This window comes from Sylvia atricapilla, chromosome 3 (assembly GCF_009819655.1).
Source record: "Sylvia atricapilla isolate bSylAtr1 chromosome 3, bSylAtr1.pri, whole genome shotgun sequence".
Classification (NCBI taxonomy): Eukaryota; Metazoa; Chordata; class Aves; order Passeriformes; family Sylviidae; genus Sylvia; species Sylvia atricapilla.
In genome coordinates, this window is record NC_089142.1 from 2006193 (window position 1) to 2026566 (window position 20374).

Below are 20374 nucleotides of genomic sequence, written 5' to 3' on the forward strand. Positions count from 1 at the left end.
GATAACCCATGTCAATCTCAGTAAAATAAAAAGGATTATTAACTACATTAACTTGATGAAGTTCCCAAGTTTCCCACCTGGAGTTATCCAGCATTCTCCTGTGTTGCTTTGTGCATTCACCAACTGCACCACTACAAGTTTTAAGTCTATTCTTCTTCTTATTATTATTTAAGTGCTGTGAATCTTTTCTCTCTCAAGAAGGGTGGTGAGAGGAAGAGAGGAAGCTTATAAATCATTTGCCCAGAGGAGTCATCGTTTCATGAATATATCTGCTCTCTGCCAAGTGACCAAACAGAGGTCAAGTGATTTAATTTGACAAATCAAAGTAGCCACCAGAAGAATGCACATCCCTTGATGTGTTTCAATGGAGAGCTGTTCATAAAGTGGTTTGTTTTTATAACACCTTCTTCTCCTCTGCCTTCCCTTCTTTCACACATCCTCCATGAAAAAAACCCCAAAAAACCAGGGAATTTATTTCATGCACAAAACCTTTAGGGCAGGTAGGGATGATCACTACCTAAGTCATCTGGAGGCTTTACCTGACAAATCTTTCCTTGAAGTTGACAGACCATTAAAATGCAGCCACTGGGTAAGAGAAATGAATAGTTCTTGTGTTTTATTATTTCAGCAGTTTAGAAAAGACTTAGGGAAAGGTGACCACGGAGCACTGGAATACAAGCAAACAGCTGGGACACACAGCTGGGACAAAAGGCACTTGTTCTCATGAACAGCAGGATTATATCAAGTTCAACCTACATGACACCAATTTGCTGAAAAAAAACTTTGGTTCCCAGAAAAACCTGAAGGTTGAATGGCACCATCTTGTCTTACTTGGATTCTGAGCTACAAATACTAGGCCTTTGGGAAAGGAAGGACAACTGCCCAAGACAGTTCTTGTCAGAGGTGTTTTAAGAGCAACTCGTGGTATTTTTCATCAATATGTGAAACACCTCAGAAGTGCCTTCCATTCATTGTGCCTCTGATTCAACCAGTTCAGTCAACTCAATTTTTAAATTCAGCATCCAACTGAATTAAATTACATTAAATTTCCAACAAAAACCCTTTTGAACATCAAAATTCACCCCCTGTATCTGATACCAAGACTAAGACACTCAATACCCCTGCATCATTTGATGTGCAAGGAGAAATCAAACTCATCTCACTCTCCCCTAACCACATCTGCAGTGGTTACAGGAGTAAAAATTGCCTTTTTCTCATTTAAGTGGACAGAACCTAAAGGTGAGGCCACGTGCAGCCCTGCTGGCAATCTACAAGTCCATCAAACTCTTCCGAAGTAAAATCAGAAATTAAAAATTCCCAGTGGCGACTGAAATATTTCCCAGGAATGCACAGCTCAGTGTGAGAGTCATCCTGCTCCCTGGAATCTCTCTATGCTGTCAGCACACTGGGATATTCTTCAAGGTGTTCTTGTTGTTTTGTTTTTTTTTTTCCCAAATGTGCCAATCACACACCCCTGCTCCAGTCCTGGAGAAGGACTTTTCCAGTTCTTCAAGAGGATGTGACCTCTTATCCATGTTTTTACTACCAAAGTCTGCAAAATGAACCCATGCCCTGATTCTTGAAATTCCTGAGCTGCCTGTTGTAGTTGCATTGACACCATCTTTAATTCTTATTTCAACTCATATAATATTCTTGTTTAATACTCCTTTATTTAATTTTTTTTTTTTTAAGGGGAATGAGCCCTGGCTCTTCTGAGTGCTGGAGAATGGAGCAGCAGCCACACTCCAAACTTTACCAGCATGGATAAAATTCCTGACAAAGAGGAATGAGACTCAGGAGCCCTTTCCACAAAGCTAAAAATCCATGGTAAAGGCAGCAGGGATGCAAGGAATGACAGTTACAGGAGAGAAATAAAGTAATGGAAGAAAAGTTAAGGAAAGGAATATTCTGGAATGTTCCATCAATATTCTGCACCAAGTTCAGGTGTTGTTACTGTCCTGTCACTGCTTTTTTCTGTGACACATTAAATCACTTGTTTGGGATTGGCTTATTATAACAAACAACACTCAATTCCTGGTAAAATGATAATAAAATAACAATCTACGACTGGAGAAGACTTCTTTGCCAGGAAATTTCTGGTCAAGGGACAAAGACATCCAGCTCAACCAAAACTCTGCCTGTCAAGCTATTCTCAGGTCCTTCATGCTGAAAGGGACAGGACTGATCTCACCAGGGAGCTTTGTGATGTCTGAGTGCTACAAGGACATTTAAGGATTTGTTAAATATTTCACTGGGATCACAAAAGCTTTTTCCTCACCTTCCTCTTGAAACTGGATCATTGCATGACAGAACATGTTTAAAGGGAGGGTTTAAAGGTCACCTAATTCCATCTCCCTGCCATGGGCAGGGACATTTCCACTAAGCCAGGCTGTGCCAAGCCCTGTCCAACGTGGCCTGGAACCAGAGATCCATTCAAATCCAGGAATTCCCGGCTGAGGAGGTCACACCTCCATGTCCTGAGGAACAAGTGCCTTGGATCGAAGCTCACTGCAAGCAAGGGGAGCAGCTCCAGCACCTCAGCTCCACATTCCTGCAGCACAGAGTCTCTGTCAGCAACTACAGCCACGGCCAAGAGCTGCAAAACCTCATGCAAACCACTGCCAGTAATTCCAGTCAACCAAAGCTTGGGAAAAGCGATCATTCCTCTGAGAGCACTAACACAAAAACTAAGAAAAAGCACGTTTTCCATTGGCCCAGTTATTATTTTAAAGTCACTTGTTCACAGAAATCAAGAGGTGCTCACGCTGAACTATAAAAGCCAGAAAGCCTGAGCAAGATTTCAGAGAAAGGCTCAACGTTCATCTCATCTCCAGGCTAATATTCACTGGCAGATATTTACATATTTGCTTGCTTTCATGTCTCTTTTTTTTCTTCAGCTGAGAGGGGGTTATTTCTGAAATGACTTCACCCTGCCCAAAAATCTGTGAGAAATGGCACTAAACAGCTCCAGCTCTGTAAGAACCCATCAGATGCACCCAAGGAGAAAAGTTCTCTGCTTTGTACCAGTTCACGCTGCATTAATGACAGGATTTCAATGGAAAAACTCGTTTGCTCTGTGCTATGCAAATGAGGCACCACCAGCAGCATCTTCAAAGCAGGAAATAAAAGCGTTGTGAGTGAGCAAAATCAACTTTATAGTGAGATAAAATTATTATCCCACTCATTAGGTGGACCTAATGCATTACCTCTGCTGGGACCTTTGGACTCTGAAACATGCAATGAGAGAAATCATTGAGGGGAAGAGAGGAGAAAAACAGAAATCATTAAGAATCCTAGCCTTTAATTTTTGCTTTAAAAACCTTACAGTATTGAAATAGCCCACAGTTCTCTCCAAATAGAAGTTGCTACAAACACTTTATCACCTGCACATATTTTAGCATTCTCTCCATGGATCAGATGTAGCAGATTTAGCAACCAATGCCGGAGCACTACATCAAAATTCTATTATTCTGTGCAACTGCATTATGCATTAAAATGCCTTGTCACCACCAGATTCTCCCCCTCAAAATGACTCCACACTTGCTGGGCAGAATATCTATCAGGAGGAGATCCTTCAATTGATCTAGGATTTGGAAAATAAGATTAAATTTAATTTTTCACCTTTTAAAGAAATGTTTTTGGGTCTATACCAGTGTTTTTAAAGAGTGAAATGGGCTGAATTATTACCCACCACAAGTTCAGGACCACTGGGAGGTCAGGGATTACTTCACAGCCTTTATTCTGTCTAGAGGTGGACTTGAACTGACACAGGGACCCAAACCTCTTCCTTTCTCCCAAAATTTTTACCTCCACTCAGGTGAAACCTCTGGAAGAGCTCTAAAGCTGGATACAGCACCTGAACATCCCACAGGGGCTGGGATAAGACCTGGGAACTTCCCCAGACGGGTCCAGAGCAGCACATCCAAACCTGTTTCTGTCCCAAGCATCCCAGGAGCACATGGGGGTGGCTTTTCTCAGATATTTCCCATTTATGCTCCTCATCACTGGTAGAATAAAGTAATTCCCTTTTTTTCCCCAGATTTCCCCAGGAGATCTGCAGATACTCACCCTGTTACTGCTCAGGTTATAAGGGGGAGCTAAATCCTGGCGGCTTGCAGAAAGCTGGAAGAGTCAAAAGAAGCAGAATTATTTCATAACAAGAACTATAAAAAATTCATAACTATGCCTCTCGACTAGTAAGGCTAAAAAGAAACAGGGTTGTGGTTAAAGCAGAATCAAAATCCAAGAATTTAAAGGTGAAAATTTAGTTCTTGACCTGGGAGGAGCCAGAATTTGACACTAGCTTGGTTACCAGCTCTATCAAATTATTTATTTCCAAACTTTTGGCAGCATAAGTCTCATTTTTCTCATGCACAACACTGGTACAAAGCTTAAGTTCAGCATATACTTGTAACTTGTTTTCAAATCTTCTAAAGAAAAAGGGAGAAAAAACCCCCCAAACCCTTCAGCTTGGAAAAGGAAATGAAAAATCTCCAGTGTTAAGGGGAAAAAAAAAAAAAAAAAAAAAGCACAGAGGGGTCAAAAAGAAGGAAATTCATTGCTCTATTCCATGACTCCAGGAGCTGAGAATGAAAAGTTGGAGCTGCTGGAGATGCCAGCAGGGAAAACTCACCCGATTCACGTTGGGGGAGCTCAGGCTCCGGCGGTAGAGTTTTCCTTTTCCCATCAGCTGCTCCTTCACAGCAACTTCCTGCCAGTCACAGGGAGCAAAACAAAGGAAAAAAGAAGTGTATTTGGCAAGAATTAAAGCTCTGATTGTCCCAGGATAGCTTTGTCTACACAAGCTAAATGTTTCTAAGCTGCCTGGTGGCACAGGCTGCGGTCTGTAAAGTTTACACGGCTAAAATTATGAATGGATAAATTTTAACATCTGGTATTTTGCTGATTGGCACGTGGAGGATTCTGCAGCTAGTCTTGATTCGAGGAGATGACAGAGATGCAAAGACTAAGACTCTCTTTCCTAGCTGAGCTCCTATTTTAATCCTTTAAACTAATTATAAATGACAGGGAACTTGCTTTCAATATTTAAAGTGCATCACACTTCCCCATGAATTTATAGGCACAAGCTCCAGCTTGTTTTGCATAACTTTTCTCTTTGTGCTTGCATAATTTATATCCAGGAGAACAATTTTCAATAAATGCTTTTCTCCCCTGTATTTTTCCTGGTAAACAGATCAAGTTATAGTACTTAAAATTAACCTAATCAATGTCTCCTTTTATTGGCAGGACGGCTTTGGTGAATTCAAAGTAGAATGTGGGCAAAATGACAAAAATCCTACTGGCAATTGCAGAAACTATTGCTGAAGCTTCAGAAAGCAAAAGCTAAGGCCACACAACTCCTTTTCCTGAACCAGAATTAGCAATGAAAAGCTTTAAAACCAAACTAAGCAGCCCAGAACTGTGCCCTGAGCAGGGAAGTCCCATCTGTGCTGGAGCTGAGCAAGGACATCTCTGCTTCCCCATGATCTTTGCCACAGGCTCACTTTGGGAGGCTGAGGCGTGCACTGGGGTGGTTTTTGGGGTTCTTTGGTAGTTTGTGTGCACTCAGGAGGACGTTTGGAGGGCACACACTGCTCTCAGGGCTGCAGCCAGACCTGGCGCAGCCGGTCCAGGGTGAGGATGTTCTCCACGGCCAGGACACTCCTCAGGTACTTCTCAATGTAGGCTTCAGAGTCAGCTGAAGCTGCATCCTCCACGTTTGCTGCCATCCTGGCCAGTGCCTCCCGCTCCTCAGCCCCTTGAGCATCCTGGGGAGGCAAAAAGAGATGGCAGCATTTTAAAATAAACGCAAAATCTCCCACATCATTCTCAGAGAAAAAGCATTTTTAAACCACACAGCACCAGTTCAGCACTGTTCGTCCTTAAGCTCAGGGGCAGATGAGAATAATGGAATAATCTGGGTTGGAAGAAGCCTTAAAATTCATCCCATCCCACCCCTGCCATGGGCAGGAACACTCTCCACCACCCCAGGTTGCTCCAAGCCCTGTCCAACCTTTCCTTGGACACTTCCATGGATGGGGTGTCCAGAACCTCTCTGAGCAATCATTGTCTCACCACCCTCAGAGAAAAGAATTCCTTCCTGATATCTAATATAAACTTCTTCCTAATATCTATTCTAAATTTCAGCCTAATATCCAATCTAAGATTCTGATCCAAATAAACACCTTGTGGTGCCACGCAACCTGCACAGGTGCTCCTGCCCCTGTCACAGACATCTCAAGCTGCACGTGGTTATTGTTCTGAGGCTTTTTGGGTTCTTTCTGAGAGTCTCACAGCGAGACGTTGCCATTAATTAGCAAAAGGGCTGCATTCAGATATTTCGTAATTAAAAAGTGCTCGAGCACATTTGGGGCGTTATCTAACCTGAGAGGAAAACAAAATTTCAAGTGAGCTGCAAGAAGGAAAAAAACCCAGAATGTTGCTTGAGAAGTATTTTAACATAGAGTGCAAAATGCAGCAGGAACATGAAAGAGCCAGGCAGCAATCAGAGTTTTGGCTCTTCATGTGTTAATGTTTTCACAAGTGCTCTGATAGAGCATCTCTTTGGAAGGAAAGGATTAGCATCTAACTGGGAATATGTTCAGGAATCAAGAGTTGCATAAAGACTTTACTGAGAAAAAGCCACTTTGTTATTTTTTTTCCCATAGATTCTCCTGCTCCTTGCAGCAGGCACTTCACCTGCCCCTTTTTCCTCCCTCTTTTTCCCCTCCCTCTCTCTTCAAACTGCCTCTTCAAGGACCTGAGCAAATAGATGCTCACTCAACAAAATACACAGTGACACTGATAAGACAGAGGTTGCTGCTAAAGTCACAGCGTGTAAAGGAACAGGCTCCACCTTTCACAAACCACAGTTTATGCTGGCAGCAGCAAGAGCTAGAACGCTCAAAACGATGGGGGAAAGCACAAAATTAAGAGCCTCTCGGCCAACTTGAGACACTCTTGATTTCTTACTCACCTCTGGAATGTTTGAGACGATCTCAAAAGTGACACCACAGCCAGGGATGGAACTTCGGGGGGACATTCTTCGGAGGAAACTCTGTGCAAAACCCTGTGGAGAGGAAACAGGAGGAAAACGTGGATTAACAGATTCCAGCTGAAATAAACATGAGGAAAACGTGGATTAACAGATTCCAGCTGAAATAAATACAGTTCACAATGCAAGGAGCCCAAACTCCAAAGTCTAACCAATAAATACGTAAGAGCCAAAGATTCCAACTGGGAAAAAAATCATTTGCTTTCTTATTGTGGATACAGAGAAGGATATTCACTTCCTTGCAAGGTGACTGTTTCACCAAGCATCAGCTGCTTTTAAAGTTTTTTTTTTTCCCTGACAGAGCCCAAGGTAACTTGTCTTGAATATTGACAAGTACAGACATTAAATTCTTGACCAAAGAGATCGTTATGAAGAATGATTTAAGGGGCATGGTCATTGTTTATGCTGACTTGGCGCCTTGCAGGGTTAAGAACTGGACTGTTGAATTAATGCAGAGATGAGTCATTCAAAGATGCTGCTGAGACAAACTCCCAGGAAAGGTTATTGACGGGGGTTTTTTAGAAAAACAGGAAGAAAGCCAAAGATTCTGTGTCGAATGAAAGTAAAAAACGGCATTGACTAAATCTGTAGAAAACAGAATTGATGAAGACTTCACCCGATTGTGATTATTGGCACGTTCAATTGATCTGGTCAATACAGTCTCCCATTCCATATGACAAAAAATTCACTGTTCTTCCCTTGCTGAGAAAAAGCTGCTGCCTGATGGAAGCACCCAAGAATTGGGGTTCTACTTCCAGCACTGGGAGTTGCCTATAGGGTTTCTGGGTGTGACCACACGTCTTCTCTTTGCTTTTGCTTCAGATTTTAACTACAGATGTGCAACCAGAATAACAATCCAGGCTTTCTGCTTTGTCATTATCACTGCCAAGGGAGGCTGGATTCTCAGACAGTGCTGAACAAACTCCCTCCTCCCCCATCGTTCTCAGGATTTATATTATTTTCAGGGCATGATGCTGCAAATGGAATGACAACTTCACTGCCTGCCATCTATCAAACACTCTGCTCTCACCTACATATTATTGTAAGAGCACCAGCTGGAAAACATAAAGGACCAAGAGTGATTAACTCTGGTGAATTAAGACAAGGGATCTCTCCTCCAGCTATTCCTAGCTGATTTCTAAATACCTGGAGGTGTAAATACAAACGGTGAGCAGCAATGTGTGAACTTAATACAGGACTAGGGGTAACACACAAGTTCCTTTATGCAAAATACTACTTCCGAGCTCCTGAGAAATTAACCCTTCTCTTTCCAGTGAGAAAGCACTTAGGGGTTAAGAGAAAAATAAAGTCCTCATATTCAGGTGCCTTAAAGAAAACAAGCTGTGTCATCCTCCACAAGGCCAAGGGGATGCCAGGAAAACGACCTGGCAGCTCAAAGCCTCGCCAGACGCCGCCGATCCAGCGCTTCCACCCAGGCCGAGATGAGAGGAGAGATGAGGGAATCTGAGCCCTGGGGAGTGGGAAGGGCTGCAGGATGTGTACCTGTCTGCCATAGACGTTGACACAGATGCGCTTGCGCAGCACCAGCTGCATCTCTGCAGGGTGGCTGAGCTGGACAGTGGCTCTGACAATCAGGTAAACCCTCTCCTCTGCCGCCGTCCCCTTGCTGAGCTGGATGCAGTCGTGGACTGTGGAGTCCCAAGAGGCTTCTGCTTTCACCTGCAAAAGAAGGTGGAGGGGGAAATAAAAAAAAATTAAATGTATCCTCTAATAAGCATAATTAGGTGTATAATTAACTGTCATTAATTAAGCATAATTAGCAAAAAATACATAATACATAAATTTTGAGAGTCGGCTTCTCCGTTTCGCTCCCTGTGAAGAAAAAAATCCCCACACTTTAGAAGAGGCCATTTAAAAATCAAGATCAGTTTGCCAAATGAAGACGTTGGGATTAAAAATGCCAACTTGCTCGAAACTCTGGAACATTTCCTCTTGAAAAAAGATCTTTGAATACCCAGGATCATTGCAAATAAACTATAAAATATGCAGAAGTGCAGGACCATTTGGCCTAATTTATTAAGATAAACCAGAGAGCAACAGAGATTGCAGTGGAAATCTTCCATCACGCCACAAAAATTCTCCTGCCTGTACTTGAGAAATAACTTTGCTGAAGCCTTTCTAGTAATACAGCAAAAGCTGGAATTTTTTCTTCTTGCACGTTAAAATATAAGTATTACTGAGGATTTAACTGGTTTATCTTCAAATCGTAAGAAAACTGGCCAAATTTCCATGCTCTAAATACAAATAAGGACAAAAAAGAAATCCCTAACAGAACTACCAGGAATAAAGCTCCTCTAAAAACCAAAAAGGCTTCAGAGAAAGGAGGAAAATTTTAAGGAATAAAATATGTCAGAGATTGTAAACCTATTAGCAGAAATTATAAACTAACAACTGTAAAGTTGTGAAACTATGAGTTATGTGGCAAAATGGGAGGATAATGAGTGTAACAATGCACAGGTTAACATGTTAACAATTAAAATTGTTTGGTTTGTCAGCTGGGGCTTTTGTACTCTTAATTTACTCAGGGGTTTTTGCTTTGTTAACCACAAAGTGAATCTCAGGCACTTGGAATGCCTGGATTTGGATGAAGGAAGATCCTTGAGTTTTACTACTTTCCAAATCATGGTTATACTCCGAGGGAACATTCCTTGAAAACACTTGCTCACAGGAGAAACAATGACCTATGTTTCTATGACATATCTGATGTACTCTTTTCACATGTGGACATATAAAAAGAACAATTAAAAGACTAAAAATTCCCTGGTCTGCAGCTTCCCGTACCTCACTGTCGTGATGCTTCACAATCTGCAGCTCAAAGAATTCCTCCTCCTCCTCTGCCACCAGAGTAGCATCCCAGCCTCCTGCCTCTGGGTCATCCAGGTTATCCTGGGAGCTGAAGTCATCAGCTGCAAACAGGAGGGGATGTGGAAGGTGAGGAAACACAAAGCAATCACCCTTTTTAAAAAACATCAGCAAGCCATGAATTCACATTTTCATCCCCAGGTCCCCAGCATGTCCACTTAGATTTCACCTACAGAATTAAAGCTGCATTGTTCCACTTAAAAAAAAAAAATAAAATCTATTTCTGTACAGAAAGTGTGCACAAAGATTTGAGGACACAGATTCAAATGTGCCTAACAAAGGGCAGGAATCTCCCCCTGTGGCAAACACCCCTTTCCTTGCCCGCAGGTGGATTTTCAGCACTGAGCTCATCTGGCATTGCATACGTGGTGCTGTTAAGATAAGCTGCTGGTTGAAGAGGAGAAAACACAGTACTTTTGGATCACGATGAAACAAACCCTTAATCTGGGTTTTGAGGAGCTCAGCCTGTCCTGGCTGCAGTCCCTCCCCATGAATTATTAACCAGCTTCTCCCTGGAGCCGTTGGATCCATGGATGTGCTGTCCCAGGTGGACAAACCAGCAGTGCCAGCAGATTGCAGCCCAGCTCTCCTCAGAACAGGCTGTGTCACCTCCCCTCCTCACCTGACACTTCTCATCCAAATGTTAACCCTCTTTTAAACATCCCATCGAGGATTTATTTAACTGATTGCTCCCTGGACTGCTCTGGGGCTGTCACCTTCTTGGTTCCAACTTCCCATCTTTGGTAGGAGCATGTGACAAATACACTGTTCAAACTGGATCTTGCATTGAAACAGGGGATTATTAAAACCTATGGTTCCTTCCACACATAATATTGTTCATTTTGAAACATTAAGCAATATATTTCAGGAAAAAATAAATCTCCAATTAATTCACCTGCCATCCCAGGTTTTTGGTAATTTTAAGAGCTTGCTTCAATTCTGTAACTTCACTGGCTGGACAAGGTTTGTTTTCAAATTACTCTGCCATCTTAAGGACCACTTACCATTCAAGTCAAGGAATATAACAGGAATGTGAGTTTCCATACCAGCCACTGGAGTCCTAAAATACAAGAGAGGGACAATGGTGGCATTTAAAGTAACAGAGATTTACCCAGCACACGTCCCTGATGATCCAAACCCCCAGGACATTGCATTCAGTCTGCAATTTTTAGCCAGACCATTGATAGCCCTGGCAAACCTCTTTATTTTAATTTACTGCTGCAGAGTCCAAGAGACTCAAATAAATTAGTATTTCTTTTATATCAGCTCTCTTAGAATTATTATCTTCTTTGACCTCTGCTTTCTGAAGTGTTTTCTCTCTCTTAAATGCTAATAGCAAAATTAAGTTTATTTACTCTGACATACACATTCATGAAATTCAAACCCCTCTACTTCAGTGATGGCAGGGAAAATGGGGAATCAAAAAAGCCAGTCTCAAAGTTTTTAAACTAACACTGATGCTGCCACTCCACACAGTTATTACTCTTTCTTACAAAACACATATTGAAGAGTCAAACCTGATGATTTTATAGTGAACAAGAGCAGGCTGGAGTCTTATGTAACCCATAACGTACTTCAATCATACTGAAAATTTCCTCTGCTGCAAACCAGATTCTTCCTGGAGCCAGTTTCCTGCAACTCCACTGTTTTCAATTCTAGTGAAACACATGGATGTGAAAGCTAATGCGTTTCCAACAAGAATCTGATATTTTTTATGTTTTAGAAGCTCTGACAAACTTCAGCTCAAAACTCCATGACACTCAATTCCATCAAAAAATACTGATAGAGGTTTGCTCAGAGAAGATATTCAGGAAGTTGCAAGCAACTGAAGATGAGTTTGAGGTGAAACAGCCTGAACCCTTATCTGCAGTTGTTGCTCACAGCTGATCCAGCACAGCAGTCTCAGTCCAGTGCTCTCTACTATTTTTAATGTTCAGAAAATTACACGGAACACTTGCTGACTAAACAGAGCTTGTTCTCAAACCAGGAGTGCAACAAAATGCTCCTGGAGATGCAGTTTTATGATGAGAGGGCAGCCTTTTAAGTGAATGAACTAGGTAGTTAACATATTAGCTAATTTTTTTAAATGGCGAGTGCAGCGGTAATAAATATTGATTCCTTTTTTCAGAAGGTTATAATTACACCCTGATCAATAACAGTATCGTTTACCAAACAGCATTTCTGGATTTCAGAGACACAACCTGATAAAACAATTTCAGCAAGAGGCCTAATTTTAACAACTTTGCTCATGCAGGGTACAGAGGCCAGATTGAGGAGAGGAGTAAAAAAAAATAATAATGGCCACAATCCAAAGCCAGGAATGGGCTGTGCATCATTTTTACATCCCTCCTCTGGGAATGGATGTTCCTACCACTCTGCTGGAGCTCCAGGGATCCCACTGCCAGCAGAAGGAACCATCACAGCATTCCTTTCTTCCGTGAGGGTCAGCCTCATCTCCAAAAGCTGAGCCTCCCGATCGGCGTCGTCTTCTGTTTTATCTGCAAACAGGACAGCAGAGCAGCTCTGAGTGCCTCTGGCACGTGGCACTGCTTTTGTACCACCCACGACAGAGTAAACCCAGCTCTGCTCACAGCCCAGCACATCAAGAAACACCCCAAAACAACAAACGGTTTCCTAAACGCTGCTCCAACTTTACCTTCACCCCAAAAAAAGCAAATTCTTGCTGAGTTCCGAGATCCAGCTCTCCACGAACATCATTTCTAAATCTAACAACACTTTAAGATAAAAAGTGTGTGCACATCTCTCAACCTTTTGCTGTTGTTACCTCTAACAGCGTTTTCCTTACCAGGCTTCCCCACGAGTTTCTGCAGCTGCTGGTCAAGGTACTCCTGGCGCTTTGTTAAGGCACAGAGCCACTTCCGACGGAGCCTCTCCAAGTCCCTGTCCTAAAAAAGGGGGGAAAAAAATCACAATAGATATTGCCTCAGGAGAACCAAGGTTTCCTGCCTGTGGTTTGCACATTTTCTCAACCCTCCTGCTCATCCTACAAGCAGAAGATAAGGAAGACACATCCAAACCCTTCAACTTTGCACATCTTATTTGAAGTATTTTTGCTTGCCAACTCTTTAGCTTCTTTTTTGTACTACTCAGCTGAAAAAACCCCTCCATTTTATACAATTCTTTGCCCCCAAACTACTTCAAAGCTCACTGACCACTGGAGCTGGAAACCCCAGTCCTCAGCACTCCTCTCAGTGTTTAGTAGCCTCATGTCAGGAACTCATCCCTACCTCACACCATCCCACTCTAACAGCATGTGCCCTTAAAATAATTTTTTCAAGTACTCGTGTCCTTTAAAAAAAAACCCCAAAACACCTGAGTATCATTAAGAACATTCAGTTCCTCCTGTAATATGCTTGAATCTGAAAAATTCTACATTTGTAGGAGAGAATTTTAAATTTTTACCTGATAACTGTCCATTTCATCCTCTTCTTCCTAGACCAAAACACAAAGAAACCATGCCATTAATTTTTTTTTGATAGAAGGAATCACACTGAACGCAAAAGGTGTAACTATTTCAAGCAGTATTAACAGTATTACATAAAAATAAAAGTGGGAGTTCAGCAGTGGCATGGTCACAGAATTAAAACACACTGACACCCCAAAGATTTGCTGCTATCCTCTCTTCTAAACACCAACCAGAACAATCCAATAATTATAATGGAAAAAAATTCACAGTGAAGTAACTATTAGAAGTCTTAATAATTGAAAGAAAGTGGAATACAAGAAAGCAACAGGAGAAACAGCTTCAAACCTTTGCATCCTGGACATCAAAGAAAAAGGCTGTTTTACCTCTAAGACTTAAAATGTGAATGTTACAGCAAGTGCTGAAAAATCCAAATCCGGTACAGAATCCCAGAATCCCAGAACTGCTAAGGTTGGAAAAGACTTTTAAGGTCATCGAGTCCAACCATCCACCAGCAGCATCACCAGGGTCAGCACTGAACCTCAAGTGTCACATCCACATGGTTTTTGAACACTTCCAGGGCTGGGGACTCTACAACTGCCCTGGGCAGCTGTGCCAGGGCTGGACAACCCTTTCCATGAAGGAATTGTTCCAAATACCCAACCTGCACCTCCTCTGGGATAATTTTAGGCTGTTCCATTTCATCCTGTCTCTGTTGCCTGGGAGAAATCCTGATCCCTCCAGGCTGTCCCCTCCTGTCAGGGAATTCCAGAGAGGAAAAGATCCCCTTGGAACCTCCTTTTCTCCAGGCTGAGCCCCTTTCCCAGCTGCTCTTGGTGCTTCCCCAGCTCTGTTCCCTTCCCTGGACATGCTCCAGCCCCTCAGTGTCTCTCCCATCATGAGGGGCCCAGAATTACCCCCAAAACTGAGATGTGAAAATGACTGGAGGTACCTTTGCTGCAAAGGAGAAGAACTGTAAAAAAATCTATTGTAAATATCAGGGAATCAGAACACAGACCAGGAGTGACAGTGCAGACCTTCAACCTTTTATTCCCATTATTTTCTGATGGCAGACACCACTTTTAATTCCTGACCTTCATCCCAAGCAGAGCCACTTGCAATGAGCACAACTGCCTCTCCTCACAGGGAGTGGAAAAGGAATGAGGGCTCCAATCCTCAAGGAGTTATTACTTACCTAGTTAAGCAATAACGAGCCACCAGAGCCTACTTTTCTACCTTAATCAGGAAGGCAAAAACTTAGCTAAGCTAAAATTAAAAAGCCATAGCAAAGAGGCATTTCCTCAGTTCAAGGTCTTTAGAAAATCTTTCCCATTCCAGAGACACCTGATTTACCTGAGATAAGAGAAATGCTAATAAGGGGACTGAAAATCCAGGTGATGATGTCCAAAGCCTATTGTAAGCAACAGGTCTCATAAAATCTGATTTTCAATGGCCCTTTCCCACGGGGGTTATCAGTATCACGCACAACTCACTGGTTTCTCTCTCTCCAGTTGAGTTTAAGTTTTTCTTCTTGACAGAATATACTACTTTGGGGATTGCCAGCTCTGTGGGATAAGTCTGGAACTGGGCAGTGGATCAGGAATTCACTGGGGAATAAATAAGGTGAGGCAAACAGGACGCTGCTCCCCTGGGACTTGTCCCCACAAAAAAGGCTGAAAGGGGCACGTGCAAGTTGTGGGTCAAGGAAAATCTGCAAGGATTAATCATTCTGTCTTAGGATAGAAACTTGCTCCATTCATGAGTTTCCTGGCTTTACAGGAAGGAAATGTGGGGTCTCAGGGGCTGCTGTGATGGAAAAATTTGCAAGGAGAGCCAGCAGGAGGGTAATGGGGAATAACAGGAACAATCTGCACTGGATGCTGCTGGAAAGGTGGAAAAAATTCCCCTTTTTGTACCCCAGACACAAAATGGAAAAGGACTGCCCTGGTTAGGAGATAATAGAAACTCCAAGTACTTCAGGGCTCAAAGGAAAAGCTGTCCTGATTAAGCAAAAAAAAGGGGAGCAGACATGGATTGAATCACACGCTGTCAGTAGAGTAAATATTTTGGGGCATCTACTTTTCTATTTAGCTGGTCTTGTCTCAAACAGGGCAGCAAAACAACCAAAATTCAGAGACTTGCTCTGCTGCAACAGATTTTGGCTTTGCCAGCTCCAAGGAGTCACTGAATTCTCATTTATCTGCTGGGGGGAAAAACTCAAAGTGCATCAGAAACTCAAAGGAGCACTGCAAGAAGACAAGTCCTAAAAAGAGAGGGACACACATGAGGTGCAGAGATTGTCAAACAACTGCCCCAACATCTACTTTGGGCCACAAGTGGTTCATGGAATTCCAACATTTGTAATTGGACACCATTTGAATGTATGTTGCACTGGTTTATTTTAATTTTTAATCTGAATACTTTCAATTGATTTTCATTTTGACTATTTACTTAATATTGCTTTACATGTCTAATATTTGAAGTAAAATCTACAGGAAAAACCCCTAATGGATTTTAGGAATGTTTGCATTTTCTTTTCTTCTTTGAGTGGTGTGTTAAGGCTGTGCTGCTTTCAAAGACCAGACAAAAAACCCCAACCAAAACTAGAAGAGACACAAAACATCCTGCAAGTGTTATTTTTGCCATGGAAAATGATTCCTTTTATGCTTTCCAGCTCTTGGAAATAGCTGACAGTATATATTCGGAGTTTTACCTGATAATTTTGTGACTTGACATGTTTTATTTGAACACAGCCAACGCCAACAGATAATATGGATTCCTCCATCAGTGGCAAGGTCCCAGATTCCTGCACAGATTTCACTTCAACCTGGATTCGTCGAGATTGCCCCTGTCCAAATGAACAATTTGAAATGCTTGTTTAATAAAGAAAAAAAAAAAGAATATAAAGTGCTGGAATTTAATTCCAGAGAGACCTCTACTGGCAGCCATTGGCAAGGAGTATTATATTTTTCTTTTGGGAAGAACAAAGTGCTGCTATCCCAATGACCCAGTGTTTAAGAGATCCTCCTTCCTGTTGCAAGGATTTATATTTCCAGGACTGATGGATTTACAGGGAAAAATTAAAGTTCAGCATTCAGCAACTCCCCAGTTTACTTTTCTGGAGGGTTTTCAAACATACCCTTATAGGATTTTATTTTTACTATTTCTGAAGGCAGAAAACAGGATTTTCTCCCCACCTACAGAAGAGTAAGCAAAGAGTCTAATTTGGTGAGCTACTGGAATTTCAGTGAACTTTTCCTGACTCTGATCTCCTTGGCTGAAAATTCTGACCCACTGATGGTATCAGTGCAGCAAAGCAACTGCTCTTTAGTAAAACTGTAAGTGGAAAAAGATGTAAATAATAAAAAAAAAGAAAATTAAAATAAAAATCAAAGGAGTTGGTGAGGTCAGAGGAGCAGCTTGTATCTAACTTTTACTGATTCCTCGTGTTCTCTGGGCAGCAGCCTACCAATAGCTCATCATTTAAAAATGTGAGCTGCTCAGTTAAGCATTAACAATTTAAAGCAGGTAGAATTCAATGAACAAAAGAGTGCTTGGCTAGAAGGATCAAATAAAAAAGGAACTCTGGACCTCTTTAAAAAATAATGAAGTTCAGTGGAGACTGATGTCCCTTCTTCCAGGTGCTGGCACAGGACAGAGCAAAAAGGTGACAGGGGGGACTTTGATCACCTTTAAGCTGAGTTTTGCTCTGTCTCCCACTTTACATCTGTTTTCCACAACATCACATTTTACCTGAGCTTCCTTGGACACCTTGGCCATCCAAAGCAAAGCTCCCCCAGGTGCTTTCTGCACAGCTGGAAGCCTGCCCAGGAGGTGCCACCTCACCTGTCTGAGCTGGAAGATGCCCCCTGTGCTGACATCCTTGGCAGGGGTGACCTCCACTGGGCAGTACTCCCCGTTCTCATTCAGCTCCAGGATCTGAACCCACAGCTCCACTTTGCGGGTCACCTCACTCCACCTGCAGAACAAGTCACACACTGGGTTCTTTCTTTGGCTTGGCTGGGGGTTTTCTGTATTTTTTTTCCCAAAGAAAAAGGAATGAAAACATCAAAACACCGAGCTCAAAGCGCAGACTGAATCAGCAATGAGCACTGCAATAAATGCACCATTTGTGAGCACACAGGTAAGCAGCTGTGCAGTGCTTCTAAATTTTTCTGACAGCTGTTTTAGTCAAACATCAGAAAGAAGCCTTTTCCTGATTCCAATATAAACCCCAATTTCACATTTAAGCTCTGGTCTCAACTCCTGCCACAGCAGCCCAGTGTTGTCAGGTCAATCAGACTGAGATGGAAGACAGAAGAATGAAATATGACATTGTCTCACAAGCTCTCAAGATTCAGAGCACTTTCCTGACCTTCTTCCTATCACTGCCTTCTCTCCAACTCTTCTCAGGGCTTAATAAGAAAGTTATTTTTGTAGAACTCCAAAATTAAAAAGGGTAGAGGTGCTTACTACTTAGCTATCAAATATATCAAATATAACAAATAATATAATTATTTTAGAGCATCTTTTTCCTGTTCACCATATTTCCCTGACTTTTATTTTAAATTTCCCTACATGCAGCTTAATAGTCAACATAAGCTTAAGCTGCAAGCAAGAAGTGAAATAATAAATTAAGGTGCAGAGCTGCCTTCTAATTGAAGAGGCAAACCAACTCCCATTTAAGAAAATGCTACTACAAGATTCCTTTGGGGACAACAAATGGTGCCAGCAAACAAACAACACCCCCCCTGCAGTCTGGAGTACCACGATATTGCATATTTATCCAAACTGAGGTTATAAGGAATAACACTTTTCCAGTGGAAGCACTACAGTGATGGCATTTAAATGGCCAGAAATGAACTTCAGTTCCAAATCTGACTCCTTGCCTCAAACCTGCTTCCAAACTGGACACCTCAGCCAGTGATTATTCCCAAATTCCAGACCAAAGATGCGTTTCCCACATTCACCTGTCCCGAAGGCTGCGTGTTTTGGCTTGGATGATTCCCAAATCCCACAGGGCTGGGTTTTTGCGGTCACCACTCTGTTTGTGCCCGTAAACTTCAATGGCCAAAGCACCATCATAAAGATGTTCCATGAAGTCTTCAGAAATATTCACAGAAACCTCCTGGAAGGGGATGAATCAGTTGGTTAACTGTGACTACACGACTCAGGCTGGGAGATTTTACTGCCTTGATTTTAATGAAAACATTTAGTAAAATCCTCCTGGTTCCCAAGACACAATCCAGGGGAAAAGGTAGTGTTGCCTCATTTTGTAATAATCAGGAGGCAGGTCAAACATATGTGATTTTACAAAGATTAAAGTCTATAAGGAGCTGGAAAATGACCACAGACTGTTTGCAAGCCCTGAGCCAACGGCTCAGGAAAAAAAAAAAAATCAAAGCATATTTTGTAATGTTCAGAATCAGAAAATCAAAACTCATCAGAAGGTGTTACATCCATTTCACAAATGGTAAGAGAAATAAATTGCTCAGTGCGATGAGAAGTGATAGAACATGATGAGAACTGGGGTGATTTGCCTGGGATTCATCTAAGCTGACTTTAGATGTCTCTATTAAAGATGCCTCTGGTCAGCTGCCCAAAGCCAGTGGGAAGAAAGAGCCTGTCCTAAATAGTCTGTTCTGACCTCTAACAACCCAACTTCAGCATCTACAGCAGCCCCGTGTCCCAGAATTGGGACATTCCTCTTCATTTCATCAGAGCTTGGAGTGATCAGCTCACTTACTGACATCAAATACCCTCAGATAAATATCCCTCATCCACAGTGAATTTTACTGTGGAGAAATTCTAATGTAAGTTTCTCTGATGAGCTGATATTTTCCTTTACTAACCCACTTCACCTTCAGTAATTTTGGTACAAACGAACAGTGTACAAGAATCAAACTTAAACGGACTCTCAAGACATTTAAGTTCTTATTAAAACCATATTAGCAAATCAACATAATGAAATTAAAAATGGTCTTAGGGCATCATGAAATACAGTGTGAGAAAAGAGGCAGATAAAACTCCTACACAAACCTAAGCTTGCTTTTTTGCCTTTTTTTGTTTTTGTTTTTTTGGCCTGCCTTACAGTTTAATTAATAAAACAGAAAAATAAATTACATTGCAGTGGTCGAAGACAACCATGCACCGTGGCTCCTTGCTGATGGAAGATTGGGAAGGATCCACCTCAGGTGCAACATTAACTGGCTCCACTTGATCCCAGAATGTGTATTTACAGAACACAAAGTTGGACAGGTGCTGTGGCAAACCTGTAGCTTGAAGTATTTTAATCTGGAAGGGAGGTGAGAAAGAAATGAAAAGCATTAATTCATCAGGCATGGAGTTAAAACAAAAAAATCACCTGGCAGAACAATGTTTCACTGCAAAGGATAAAAAAAGTAACAACAGCAAAGCACAAATAATTTAGCAAATAAAATTTCTGCACTGATACTCATTGGGGACAACATTTGGAGTGCAGCAGCTGAACACAGTCACTAGATGTCACCAGGCTCATATTTACTGGAAGGGACATTCTGCTCATTTTTAATGGTGAAATGCATCAAACTCATTGCAATTAAAGAGGAATACAATAAAAATCTCGTATTTCCAGTGGCTCCTCTATGCCCTAAAAATCCTTGGTTTAAGATACTACTTGTTCTTACTCTGTGATGCTGGAAACAACCCAAAATGAACCCCAAGAATGTGATATTAACCTGTCCCCTCATCAAATCAAGAAACAAAATGTTGCGAATTCTCATTCTGACCTAAACAGAGCCATCATATTCACCATATATTTAATAAAATTTTATTCTCTAGTTGTCAAATTAAGACCAAATGAGTTGGACTTCTGCAGCACGATCCTCATGATAAGGCAGGAATATTGTTTGCAAACTGCCCCATCCTCCTTGTAAACACTGCAGCTCTCTGGGACAGGACAAAGAGTGGGGGAAAAAAGCACAATTTCTCCCAAATTGTCCAGAAATCAAAGGCTAGGGACCACTCCCTGTAAT

General features: G+C 41.8%; 1 protein-coding gene across 3 annotated transcripts in view; it reads right to left on the minus strand.

Annotated features, from left to right (window-relative positions):
* KIF13B (kinesin family member 13B) overlaps positions 1–20374 on the minus strand; it is a 120074-nt gene that overhangs the window by 22227 nt on the left and 77473 nt on the right. For 2 of the 3 annotated variants that reach the window (XM_066314596.1, XM_066314595.1), the window contains exons 22-36: positions 19485–19655; positions 18332–18489; positions 17208–17340; positions 16075–16209; positions 13361–13390; positions 12744–12843; positions 12309–12435; positions 10942–10997; positions 9857–9981; positions 8558–8734; positions 6977–7069; positions 5616–5768; positions 4634–4711; positions 4069–4122; positions 3207–3227 (exon numbers count right to left, since the gene is read on the minus strand). In XM_066314596.1, coding sequence (XP_066170693.1) covers positions 3207–3227; positions 4069–4122; positions 4634–4711; positions 5616–5768; positions 6977–7069; positions 8558–8734; positions 9857–9981; positions 10942–10997; positions 12309–12435; positions 12744–12843; positions 13361–13390; positions 16075–16209; positions 17208–17340; positions 18332–18489; positions 19485–19655 — 1611 coding nt within the window. The remainder of the gene's footprint in view (positions 1–3206; positions 3228–4068; positions 4123–4633; positions 4712–5615; positions 5769–6976; positions 7070–8557; positions 8735–9856; positions 9982–10941; positions 10998–12308; positions 12436–12743; positions 12844–13360; positions 13391–16074; positions 16210–17207; positions 17341–18331; positions 18490–19484; positions 19656–20374) is intronic. The other variant, XM_066314597.1, reaches the window with a different exon arrangement.